This window comes from Ctenocephalides felis, unplaced genomic scaffold, assembly GCF_003426905.1.
Source record: "Ctenocephalides felis isolate EL2017-DRISC unplaced genomic scaffold, ASM342690v1 CF-g0.4_SCAFFOLD_01886, whole genome shotgun sequence".
Taxonomy (NCBI): domain Eukaryota; kingdom Metazoa; phylum Arthropoda; class Insecta; order Siphonaptera; family Pulicidae; genus Ctenocephalides; species Ctenocephalides felis.
In genome coordinates, this window is record NW_020538040.1 from 18812885 (window position 1) to 18826166 (window position 13282).

The 13282-nt window shown below is 27.2% G+C and overlaps 1 protein-coding gene across 1 annotated transcript; it reads left to right on the top strand.

Moving 5' to 3' along the window:
- Positions 1-4613: 4613 nt before the first annotated feature.
- Positions 4614-13181, top strand: LOC113374712 (G-protein coupled receptor Mth2-like). The gene is made up of 7 exons (XM_026614684.1): positions 4614-5149; positions 7548-7632; positions 9648-9938; positions 10236-10413; positions 12499-12684; positions 12790-12868; positions 13163-13181. Exons 1-7 carry the CDS (start codon positions 4956-4958, stop codon positions 13179-13181), a joined length of 1032 nt encoding a protein of 343 aa, XP_026470469.1. The 5' UTR covers positions 4614-4955.
- Positions 13182-13282: the final 101 nt, after the last annotated feature.

The following is a 13282-nucleotide window of genomic DNA, read 5'->3' on the forward strand; positions in this document are numbered from 1 at the left end:
ATATACATGTATATTATAACTTGGCTAACAAGACAATGCACACCAAAATTGTTTTACTATTTTTTTTTGTACTGGATTTTGATTTTGTAGAATTAGATATATTTGAAAGAAACTGCTCAGCTATTTTTTCTGATTCTCTAAAGCTCCTAATGATAATTCATAGTCCAATCTAGTTTCTGAAATAATCCTCCACTTGTTCTAATTTTGATTAATTATTTGCAACAGTTTTTTTTAAGAATTTTTAACAATTGTTTTAGGTTTGCCAAAATAATAATATAATTTTTGTATTCATTTATAATATTTTCCGCAATGCTTTCTTTTATACTTTTTCATTTTTTTAACTGACGATGAATGATTTGAAATTCTATTAAACCTAATTTATAGCGAAATGTTTAGAGGTAGTTGCTGCTATAAAATTATAGATACATAAAATTTTAACATATAAATTTTATGTTAGTACCATGACTAACCATGAGATTTAATTACCTAGTTTTACTGGAATTTGAAGTCTAGTGGTCTAGCGGAAAATCAAAACAATGTTTTATTATGAAGTCATTTTATATTCAGATCGTAAATTCCAATCGTGTAATGGAAACGCTACATTTAAAAATATCTTTATTATAGAAACTTATACACTTATATATATATATATATATATATATATATATATATATATGTTTACATGTGGGCGAATATTTAATACAGATTTAGATATTTCCGGAATGTAAACTTGTTTCTTGCTACATAAAAAATGCACTGCCGCATTTTCAAGATACTAATTAATCAATTATTAATATGCATTTATTCTATAGTTTTATGTGAATTTTAATTATATATAATATGATTGGAATTTAGCAATTTTAGCAATTTCATTTAGATAAATTGCTTTAAGGTACCAATTTTATAAGCAAACATTTGGATATGTCGTTAACCTTTCATTCAGCACATGTTATTGAAAGAGCCAAAAAATCGATAATTATTAATTGTTTAATATATTTGCGCTTAAAGGTTTTCTGATTATTTTGGAATACTTCAAGAAAAAAAAAATTGTGTGTGAAGAACGGCTGAACTGGTTTGGATGGTTCCAAATTTAATTGATTTGTATTACAAATGCGTAGACCTACGTCGTTAAAGCACAAGCCTATATATACAAATATATATTAGGGTCCTTAATATGGACATTTTCAAGTTTTTTTGCTCTCAAGGGCTCAAAGGGTTTCAAATTGATAAAAAAACAATTATCTGAAAGTTTTGGCTCTCAATATTAACTTTTAGATAGAGCGCAATTCAATCAAAGTTTTGTATGGAAATAGCATGGAAAAATTTTGAAAATTAAAAAAAAAAAATTAGGTATAACTTATATATATACATATATATATATATATATATATATATACAAACAAGATGACCAATATTCATTTTCATAATATTATTCCTTGCTTGTTTATATGTAAAATACGCCTGATCGCACGCCAGATCGATAGACATTTTCATAATTTTCAATACCAAGAACAAGCATAAGTAAATTCAGGTAGTGTATTTTCGTGAAGATTTAAATATTATCTATATATGATGTTGAATATAAGAAAACTTGGATGAAAAAATTGCACTGACGCTAAAACATATTGAGGTTGTTGCCAACAAGCTGCCCAAGTAATTGTTACACGACATATTTTCCAGTGATTATAATCAATGTTCAATAAATTATTATTAATGAAAATTCAAAAATTAAAAATTACACTTTCAAAAAACTAAATAGTACAATAAAATAAATTAGAATTCTTTATAATTTAACTCAGTTTTGAAAGCAATAGTTAGTAGGCGCACCGATGCCGTCTATGGACGACACTCGTACACACAGTTCTGGTTAAATAAGCCGAAATTCAAGATATGCAACTTTTTTAATTATTCATGTTATTATGTTTTGTGTTGGTTTTTTTTGAAATGTAAATAAAATTCTATTTTATACGAAACCTTTTGGTTTTTCATGATAGTGAGTGAGTACGTGCGAAACCTTTCAATACCAACACTTTATTTGTAGCAAATCGTTCTTATCTTCAAAAAAAGTTTTATCAATAAAATATAAACATACTCCATTTCAATATGTGTATCCCCATTTATATACAACTTGATCAGCTTGAAATTGTATTTATTTTTTGACAAATCTGCGATAATACTATTTCAAAGGCGTTTAAAGAAATTTTGCATCTTTAGAGAAATATATGAAGGTATATCCAATTCACATATTATATATATTCTTTTTGTCAATTTAGTGGTTGTTTCTCATATAGGGACCGATTCTGCCGCATAACAGAAAAATGTTATAGCAAAGCCATATTATAAGGAACTTTCCATACTCAATATTGGCAAAAGTCATGAAGTTGGTGTGCAGTCAGGCGATTTTCTCAGGTTGTCAGATAAAAATCATAACCGAAACAGAACAAATGTCAAAAAAACGATGTTAGATAACAGGGTTTTTCTGACTTAGGTTTATAACATACGAGTGATGTTTATGTCAGTTTATGTGTAAAACACCTGAATGCACAGCAAATACATGACATTTTGACAGTATTCAGTATGATTAAGTAGCATAATGTACGGAAGTTGGAGCGTAACATGGCCTTGCCATAACATTTTTCTGTTATGCGGCGGAATCGGTCTCATAATTTCATATGATGCTATTACATAGTTCTTTCAGGAACGTGATTTTTTTCGATAAATGATTGCTTTGTATTTTTTGCGTATTAACTCATTTACTGCTAACCATGCTTATATTTTTCCCTGTGCTAAATTTTCTTGTTCGTTTAATATAACATAAAACCATTCCTGCATATGTTAGCTGTAAATTTAAAAAAATGCAAAAAATTACGATAAATAGGACTATTTCTATTTGAAGTAACTACAGTTCATATTTAAATTTAAACATTTTATTTTACTAAAAACACTACTCTAGCAATTGACAAGGGTCTCACGCAACATATGCGTGCGCAGTAGTAAACGTGTCAAGCCATCAAATTTTATACGTTTTGAAAGCTAATATTTCTTAGCTTGAGAGAATAAATTGATTCTTTGAAGATTTTTTTTTTTTGCACAATACCCTTAAATAAATTAAATATGGAGAGTAATACGCATTAAATTATTACAGTTTTTTTTCATTTTTTACATTTTATGACAAAAATTATTTTCATGACAAAAAAATAATAAGATGCGCACTTATATCAAAACTAGTTTTAATTGGTATTTTTTGGTGTCGAAGATCCTCCAATTTCAAGCCTGGTTGATGCAAAAATTTCAGAGAGAAATATTTGTTGTAAAAGCATTTTTTTTCCAATATAACTCAATAAATTAATATATTTTTATATAGTTTTTTCAGGGGTGTTAGCATAATGGTTAAGCGCATTCCTTGTGTGCGCTGTGTGAATCGTCGTTCTGGATAACCTGATATCATGCAGTCGTTATATCAATTTTCACTTAAAAATCAAGATCAAAAATGTGTTTCCAATTGAAAATAGCCCCCATTTCGGGCACTGCGATGTTAAATGGCAATGGTAAAACTGTCGCCCAGTTCACGGACCTGCCCTAGGGCAATGCAATCCATTATTATTGTTAGTAATTATAGCTTTATTATCAGACTTTAAATAAAATGTAAGATTAGCAAAGCAATGTCTAGATTTTAGATAGCAAAACCTTCATATTCATTTATTTTTATATTTTTTAAAATTAGGATATATTTTATTTCTTATATATGGTTGGTTTATTTTTTGTCCAAATTCTGAACTCATGTATTTTTTTCATTCTTTACTGTTGACAAGGAACTTCTTTCGAAATTGGGACCAGTAATCTATTTTCAATGTAGTCAATGACCGTTTTATTATAAATCGCATCAAAACTTGAATTGCTGACATTTTAAGTTTTAAAATGTTTTGGTTATTCGAAAATAGTATGTCGTATAAACAGTTATTTTATATTTAGTATTAGTCATTTTATTCCACAAGCAACAAATAGATTTATCAATTTGTTACGCCCATGCAGTTGGCCAATTGCAATAATTGATAATATTACTTATCTATGAAAATTTGCTGCTCGAAGTCGAATTGATTCGAAAATTTAATACGTTATTTCACACATTTGGTTTTGACATTATTTATGAATCATTCAATAAATAAATTTTAAACGTTAAATAAAAAATTAAATAAATAAATTTGTAAATTCATATTTTACAAATAGGTTGTGTAAATATTAAACAAAAAATATTTTTCAGTAAATGTATATATATATATATATAATGTTTATTATCATTATTAAAAATTATGTTTATTATTAAAAATTCACAACGTTGTTTATATTTTACAGATGCAGTACTTGGTGTCAAGAACGTTTAACAGTGATCAAATAATCAAAAAATCAAATAATGAGTGATCTTGAAAAACAAAATACGAATTGATATTGATAAAATTTAAAATATCTTATATTGATAAGAAATATTAATCATTGCGATTAGGAGAAACACTCTTAACAGATAATGGTGTAATTGAAGTACAAAAACATTTCAATTAAGAAAAACTAATAGTTTTTCTTACGATGATAAAGTGAGTTATTGAATAATAAATTAAAATAAAATTATTTTGGAACATGTAAGTCTAAAGTAAGATTATTAAAATAAATGTGCCATATGATATTAATCTAGCAAGCTAATACTTAAAGAGTAAGATTCAAAAAATAGTTAAGTGCAGTTAATTTAATTAGATATAAAATAATAAATATAAATTGCACAGTGAATATAATAAAGTCTGGTGTGATTATATCTTAAAAAAAGTTACCATATAATTAACCACTATAGTGTTTTTTATATATAATAATTTACTAAAAATGTAAATAAATTCAAGTTGACATAAACCAGTGATAATAAATATTAATTTTTAAAACATTTAAGATTCTGTTAAAAATCAGTCACCATGTGTGAAAAAAGTGTTTGGTGTTTGTTTATTTTATTAACAATCTTGTTAACAAATGCAAATTGGGCAGATGGTGTCGATGCGCCCTGTGAATTGTACGAGAGCTCAAATATTGAAAATGGCCAAAAAGGAAAAGATGGTGCCATTATCCTGGACGGAATTGTTTATCCAAAGAAATATCAGTTCATGTACATGTAAGTTTATTATATTAGTTATACAAGCGTTGCCAAAAATTTATCCACAAGGTGTAAATAAATTGCTTCATTACATTTTTTATTGTGACCAGGATAACCTCTGGTTTACTCTTCTGGGTAATACTCTGCATGGCGATAGCTAATAGTCAAACCGAATAGTTTAAACGATATAGGCCCATTTTTCAAAATCATAGGCCTATAAAATTTTGAATCATTTGATTTAACTATCAACTCTATCACCATGCAAAGTTTCATCAAAATCCCAGAAGAGTAACTTTAATTAGTTTTTATAATTAAACCAGTTCTCATATGCTTATAAAATTTTAAACAGTTTTATTTAACTATCAACTCTATCACCATGCAAAGTTTCATCAAAATCACAGAAGAGTAAAAATGAGGTTTTCCTCGTTAGTATAAAATATGCAGCAAAATCATATATTTATTTTAGAACAGCGCTCTTTTCAGGTTAAATACATTTTATTATAGAATAATATTATAAATAATATTGAAATTAGAAATCGCACAAATGTCAAAAAACACTCTTAGTTAACAGGGTCTTTTTGACTCAGCTTCATAACATACGACTGTGTTCCTCATTGAATGGTAATTACATTTTGAGCTTTCCCACTCACTAAAATTTTAGATGAATGTCACTATTTTACTATAAAGTGGCTCTTTTATTTTCTATATGACGTAATTTGTCTTCAGGAAATAACATCAGAGAAAGATTTGCATTTTGAGTTCCTTTTGACAAAAATTTAAATGCGATTTTAGGAGTTATAGTCATATATTTTAATCCAGCATGTTTATATTGTAGACGTTGTATTTTTAGTTTAACAAAAATTTGTTAACAAAAAGTACAACTATGTTACTGATCTATAGATGGTAATGTATCTCGAATCACAAATTATTTACACTAACAAGGATAATCTCTGGTTACTATTTACTATTACTAGCAATATTATTATTACGTTTTCTTGAATCATAGTCCAGTCATTATAGTAAGTTCACTTCGAATTTGAGCTGTAAGTTTGTAAATACTATATATTGTCACCCTAAAAGTTGTCTCAAAACCTACATATGATACGTACACCATACCATATGTAGGTTTTGAGACAACTTTTACGTATGTACACTCTACCATATGTAGGTTTTGAGATAACTTTTACGGTGTCAATATACAGTATTTACAGACATACAGCAGGGTATCTCGAATTCCGAGATTCTTACTGCTTAAATGGCTGGACTATCGATCTAGTTTCCAAAATTAAATTGATTTCACAGAATATGGTATTTTATGTAAAGAGTATATTCATAAATGAATTAAATGTTTCTATTACGAATTGCGAAATTTTATTCAAATATTTGCAAATTTACTAACAAGGAGAACTTCAGGTTAACTCTTCTGGGATTTTGATGAAACTTGGTGTGGCAGTAGATTTGATAGTAGAAACAAACCCTTAAAATATTATAGGTCTAGGAGCAGCGGTTTATTTATTTAGATGATTAAAAAAATGATTTAAATTTTAGAGAAATAGCCTACGTATCCTAACTTTTTACCTAATTTTGCATAGTCAAATTCCATAAAATTTTTTATTTAATTATGCTATTATTTAGGTATATATCATATGAGAATTACCTTTATAAATATATTTAATACTGCAAACAATCGTTTCATTTCTACATCTGTGGAATAAATACGCTGCCGGAAAATCTGGCAAGTTGAATTACGTATTCCTATTGTAGTCAACAAAATCTTTACTCGTTTATTTCTAAGTTATATTTATGGGCCGATTATGTTATGGCAAGGCCATGTTACGCTCCAACGTCCATCCATTATGCTACTGAAACATACTGAATACTGTCATAATATCATGTATTTGCTGTTTATTCAGGCGTTTTACACATAAACTGCAACGTCACTCGTATGTTATGAAGCTGGGTCAGAAAGACCCTGTTATCTAAGATCGTTTTTTTTTTAGAAAAACGCTTGACTGCATAAGCTTTTGGTAATATTTAGGACGAATTAGTATGGAAAGTTCTTCATAACATAGTCTTGCCATAACATTTTGTTATGCGGCAGAATCGGTCCATTAAGCTAATTCATGGTTCTTTACCTATAGGTAAAATGTAAAAAATGAAGTTGCAATAAATGCAATAACACTGTGAATCAACTGAAAATTATCAACAAATCGATCAATTTTAACAATTTTATTTTGTTACTTTTTATACTTGTTCCAAACTGATTGTTTTTTTTTTTAATTTCTAAACTTTAATTTGAAATTTCATTCTTTAATTTTTAAAATAACATTTTATAATTTATGTAAAATTGTGTAAAAAATTAGTTAAAAGTTAAATAATTAGTGGTATTATAAATAATCAACAATTCTGTTTTCAGGCCACCCATGGTTCCATTTCCAGAAGGATTTGACAACGAGACTATGCCCATGATTGAAGGCATTGATCTTCTTCTTAATACAACGGTAAGCCAAAATTTTGGATTATTTTTTTGATATAAAATTTTATTCTAAATATTGTTTTTCTAAAAATAAAATGTCTTTATAAAGTTTTAATTAGCATTTATATCTAAATCCTGTCTTAATATTTTGCTAAATACCCAGTATGAGGCAACATTTTGACTTGCTTCTTTGATATAAAATAATATTTTAAATATTATCATTTTACCAACATAAAATCAAGTTTTAATTTCCATTTAAGAATTACTTTCATTACTAATCCAATACCAATTTTGGGATGACTTTTAATAATAATTTTTCATACATTGGTATTACAGTAATTTTCTACAGAGCCCTTTTGTCTATCTACTTTATTATTACTTGCTTATTAGTTGTGATTTATATAAAAAGGCAACTTAAACTCGTACGTGATATTTTCAAAGAAATATATAATCATGGTAAAAATGATATGACTAATATGTTGTTGACATTTGTGATAAATGGATACAATTGGATTCATTTTATATATATTGCTCTAAGTGCGCAAAGTTTATGTTATCAGTGGTTGAGGATTTACACAACGTATACAGCTGATATTTTAAAATATTTTACGCAATTTTTATTAAAATAAATCCCTGTCCTAAATGAATCATAAAACTGTGACCACAAATTAAAAAATAAAACACTTACGATTAGTACCTTATACTACTATAGTATAAGATCTATGCTATTTTCACAACTTTCAATTTTTATTTACTGTTTTCATTTTTGCTCTCCTCAATCAAGTGCTTTTTTCCAATTGTATAATTTTCTTTCTATTTTGCTAGTAATTTCTTTATTGATTTAAAAATTATAGTATTTATTTTTATGCCATGCTTACTTCTTAATGAAAGTGCTGGATTTAGAAAAATGCTCTAAACATGAATTGGCCTGTATTGCTAATATTTTATGTAAAAAATTCGCTTTTTCGTCTTTTTTTCAGACTTTTAATACCTTACATCCTTACAACCATTTTACAATATTTTCTACATTCATTCAAATAATTAGCCACAGGGAAGGGCGCGGGGCACAAAGGGCCAATTTGACTATTAGTAAAAACTATCAAACTATGTTTAGTAAAATTCCCAACTAATTCATCATTGTAGAAATATTGTTCTTGATATATTTCTAAAATTTATTACCTGGTCCTTTGTACTCTATAAGCTAGGTAAAAAAACATTGCCAGGATACAAAATAAATTACCATTTTATTTTTAATTTTAAAGAGGTTTTACCAAATAATATCTACATTATGTGTAATAAATGCGATAAAACAAAATAGATAAAACAAAAATCTTTGTCAACTCTTGCTACTATAATAAACCTAGCTTTGGTATATTTTTTGTTATCTTCATCATAATTAGACGCATCGTTTCCGGAAATATAATTATTACAAACAACAAAATACAACTTCTGTTTGAAATGACGAAGAAACATTCATCACATATATCTTCTTTATGGTGCACCTCTGGTAGAATCAAGCTTTGAAACCAAATCATCTTCTGTGCCAAACCAGTTTTTGTTTGCGAATTTAAAAAATATCTTTATAATAGTAATATTTTTCAAGTAAAACTTCTTTAGGCCACTGTGTCAACGAATATTATTGAATTTATTAATCAGCAATTACTTCATTTCTCTAATAAAGGTTCATTTCTAAATGCTAATTACAATGACAAACCGATCATGTCATATTTGAAGTATGACTTTAATTACATTATTGTTTTTAAATATTATACATATTTTTAATGCTATTATAAATATATAATTTATAATTTATCATTATATAAATGTATATAATGGTTTACCATAATAAATTTGTGCATCACGAGTGTTACCATGTTACTAATAAACATTATTCAAAATTGTTATATGATGTATTTGTTTTTACTTAAATGCCATCTTGTACAGTAGCAAATAAATTTTGCTTCAATCGCGTGTGAACCTTACGCACACTCTTTTTTTTCTATTTATGAATAACTGATACTGATGATGATTTTTTACCAGGCGGCGCTGATTCCAGATTATCCTCATCTCCGAGGTTGCACGTGCAAGTTACGCAAATGCCTAAGAAAATGTTGTCCAGTTGGTACTGGATTAGTTGGTAAAAATTGTGAGGTTGCCAATGACTTACCAGAATTTGCGCCCGATATATATTATCACAGAAATGCTGATCTAAGACACCATAAATGGGATAGAAGATGGTTTGCTGTTGTTTCAGGAAATACTTGCAATAATGGATCGAGATTCATGCTTGAACCAGATCAACATATGAGTGACATCAACTATTTGTACCTTGTAAGTTTTATCTTTAAATATACGGAAATAAGGAGGAGGATAAAGTATTATATATTTAATTTATTAGAGTACGTAGAAAAGAATCTAATTATAGAGCTAGTTGGTAATACGTCATTCCATTCATAATATTGGAATGTTCCTGTCAGAAATAAATACACATTTTCTGCATTCCTTCATACATAGCTATGAAAAATAAATTCTATATGATTTGATTGTTTATATTTTATATCACTAATTATACAACTATCAAATAAAATTTTTTGTTCAATTTCTTATCCCAATTTGTTTATTCCACAGAATGGTTCTCTATATGTTCCAAATTACGTGGATCCTCTGAAATTTTTCGACCATAAATCTTACTGTGTCGATTACATGCAGTTTTCAAATGAAACTAGTTGGACTTGGGGAACATTGATGTGCGTCAACATTGATATGCAGTTGGAAACTGATGTGATTTTCCAAATATTTCCAGTCGGTGAGATGAAAAGGTTTACATTAATAGGCTGCTTTTTACCATATCATTTTATTATTTTTTGCAATATTTGATTTTTGCATTGCCTCATTTTATTAGTTAAATAAATAATTAACATTATACTTATGTTACGTAGGTATAAAATGTATGTAAATTCTCCTTCGATAATTCAGGTTGTTGGGTTATAATTTAACCCTTGTAGCTGTGGACTGTATTAAACACTGATTTGTTTGTATATTATGTATTTGTTGCAGTTCTAATTACAATCACTGATTTGTTACTAAGTTATAATAAAAGAAGATATAGTTATTATACATGTTGTTGTGCGGACTTTACATTTAGAAGTGAACAACTAGTTCAATTAAAACACTCCGCTGCCTCCTCTACCAGGGGTAGCAACCATTCCGTGTAAAGTTTAATGCCCTGAAAGTTGTCACCTTCATGGGCAATATAATAAAACGAAAATACGTTCAAACAAACATTGATATAAAAAGTTGGAATATTATTATCAAAAGATAAGTAATTATTTTGATAAAGAAAAGTTGAAAGTTATGAACACATTTTTCACTAAGATTAGAAATGTATGCAAACTTTGTCAGAAGAACTTATGGTCAGATTTGGAACAACTATTAATTTAATTTTTTTCTAAATTGTTTTTAACTTCCCGGAGGAGGAGTTTATGTTTTCGCCAGAAAATCCGATTTGGTAATTTTGTTTTCTCAACGTTTCAAGTCATTCTGAATCGAAGGAAACCAAACTTGTTAAAAGTTTATGGGATGTGTGTGTATATGTGAGCCAATTTTTGGGTATTTCGTCTGTTTCCTAAAAACGGCTCCACCGATTTCAAAATCTTAAAAGCCATTAGATGTAACTCGATGATGACTAGTGTTTACTAGTTTTCTAGCTTACAATTCTTAATTGATTTTAAAAAATCAAAAACTTTTCGAAAAAGATTAGATGGTAATCGCGTTGATTAGTTTGGTAACGATTTGACAGGCCATTTGTTCTAAATTAAATGTTAAGAAAAGTTTTTTTAGAATTTTTATCAAATTGTTTGACGGTGGAGATCATGGTTTTAAGGAACATACTAAAATATTTAGCCCCTACAAGTGGTTTAGTTTATTTGATTAAAAATCCATAAGAAACATGATGAGTCAAAAGTCTGAAAATGAAAAAAAAAATCCAAGTTTTTGCAAAAAATTCTGAATCAATTTTGTAAGATATCGTTTGCACTGATTATTTTTTTTAAATTGATTTACGAGTTTGCCACTTAATATAATCTACTTAGATTCTCTGTATAATTTACTTTTTTATTATTTTTTTTAATTACAATATTTATTACAACTGTTAAATAATTTAACATCTAGTGATAATAATAAACAATAACATGAATTTAAATAAATAAGAGTACAAAGGATAGAATTAACATTAAAATGATATCCATAGAATGATGATTTAATATAAAATAAAAGCAAATAATAATAAAAATGAAATTAATAATTAAAATAAATTAAATTTCTGAATAATAAAATAATACTAGAAAAACAATAAAGTGGAATAAAAACAATAATTTACTTAGATTTTTAATTAATGCATATCTTCAATAATATTAATACATGCGTATTTCTACTTTTTAACTACTTTTTTATGAGAGTAGTGTCTTTTTAATCGGTATCTGAATGTTTAAAAATTGATAGCAGATTTTTTTTGAAATATCAATTTTTTTTATTTAATTGTTAATTACAAATAAATGTCCGGACCTATCCAATACAAACATGTTGTTATTATATTTTATGAAATGATATTTAAACTGTTAAAATTGGTACAGCGGTTTCGAGGAAACGTCATTGAAAGGCAAAATTTTGCTTCATATGTACAAACAAGCTCATATTCAAATCATAATTTTCATTTGCATGTATATTAGTTTATCGGTATTTATTGCTTTACTTATCGCCTAGTGAAATCATAAAACTGTGTTAAAAAATACAAAATTGAAAATTAGTAGTAAAATTTTTGAAAAAATCGTTGCTTAGACAATGTTTCAATAAGCAAAATTTATGACTCTATCTACATGTTTTATTATTTCAGGTTTGATTATAAGTATAATATTTCTCATCCTGACATTTTTGGTCTATCTGATATTGCCTGAATTGCATACAATCCATGGAAAAGCTCTGATGCACTATGTCGGTGCATTGGCGACTGCATATTCCTTCCTGGCGGTCATTCAGATCAGCACCAGGAGCATGGGCGATGCAGAATGCATATCTTATGGTAGGTAAAAGTAATAATTCAATATAAATTAACTTTGAACAATATTTCATAATAAATAACAAAATTTTTCAAATATTTTAATTGACAATATCTATTCTATTTCAGGCATGATCTGCTATGTTGCCTTCATTTTGAGCTACTTCTGGTTGAACATCATGAGTTTTGATATTTGGTGGGCATTTAGGTAAGTTGCTTATCAAATATATTTATTAAAAATTAAGACTTTTTCTATAAATTACCTAGATCTATTTATTACAAATTACAAATATATTTCTTATAAATTAAGACTTTTTTATTTGAATTACCTAGATTGATTATCTATATAGATTGCATATAGATTGTCTATTTTATGAAGACATTTAGTTAGTTAGTTAAAATGAGGCAACCCTGTAGTTGTCTTTACTAGTCGTCGTTAAATGTTTTGATACTTCAAATAAGTATCTTTATTTATTTTTACTTTATTATTTTTTTCATCCAGAAGGGCTATTTTCATATAGAAACTACGCTAAATGCGAAATACTTGTATAAACTAAATGTGTATGCTCATTTAATCTGTTTAAATATTATTCGAATGACGTTATTAAAACAATATTTGAAA

Coding starts and splice junctions, on each gene's coding strand:
- LOC113374712 (XM_026614684.1), top strand. CDS start 4,956: ATGTGTGAAAAAAGTGTTTGGTGTTTGTTTATTTTATTAACAATCTTG. Junction 7,633..9,647: donor ATCTTCTTCTTAATACAACG/GTAAGCCAAAAT, acceptor ATTTTTTACCAG/GCGGCGCTGATTCCAGATTA. Junction 12,685..12,789: donor TGCAGAATGCATATCTTATG/GTAGGTAAAAGT, acceptor ATTCTATTTCAG/GCATGATCTGCTATGTTGCC.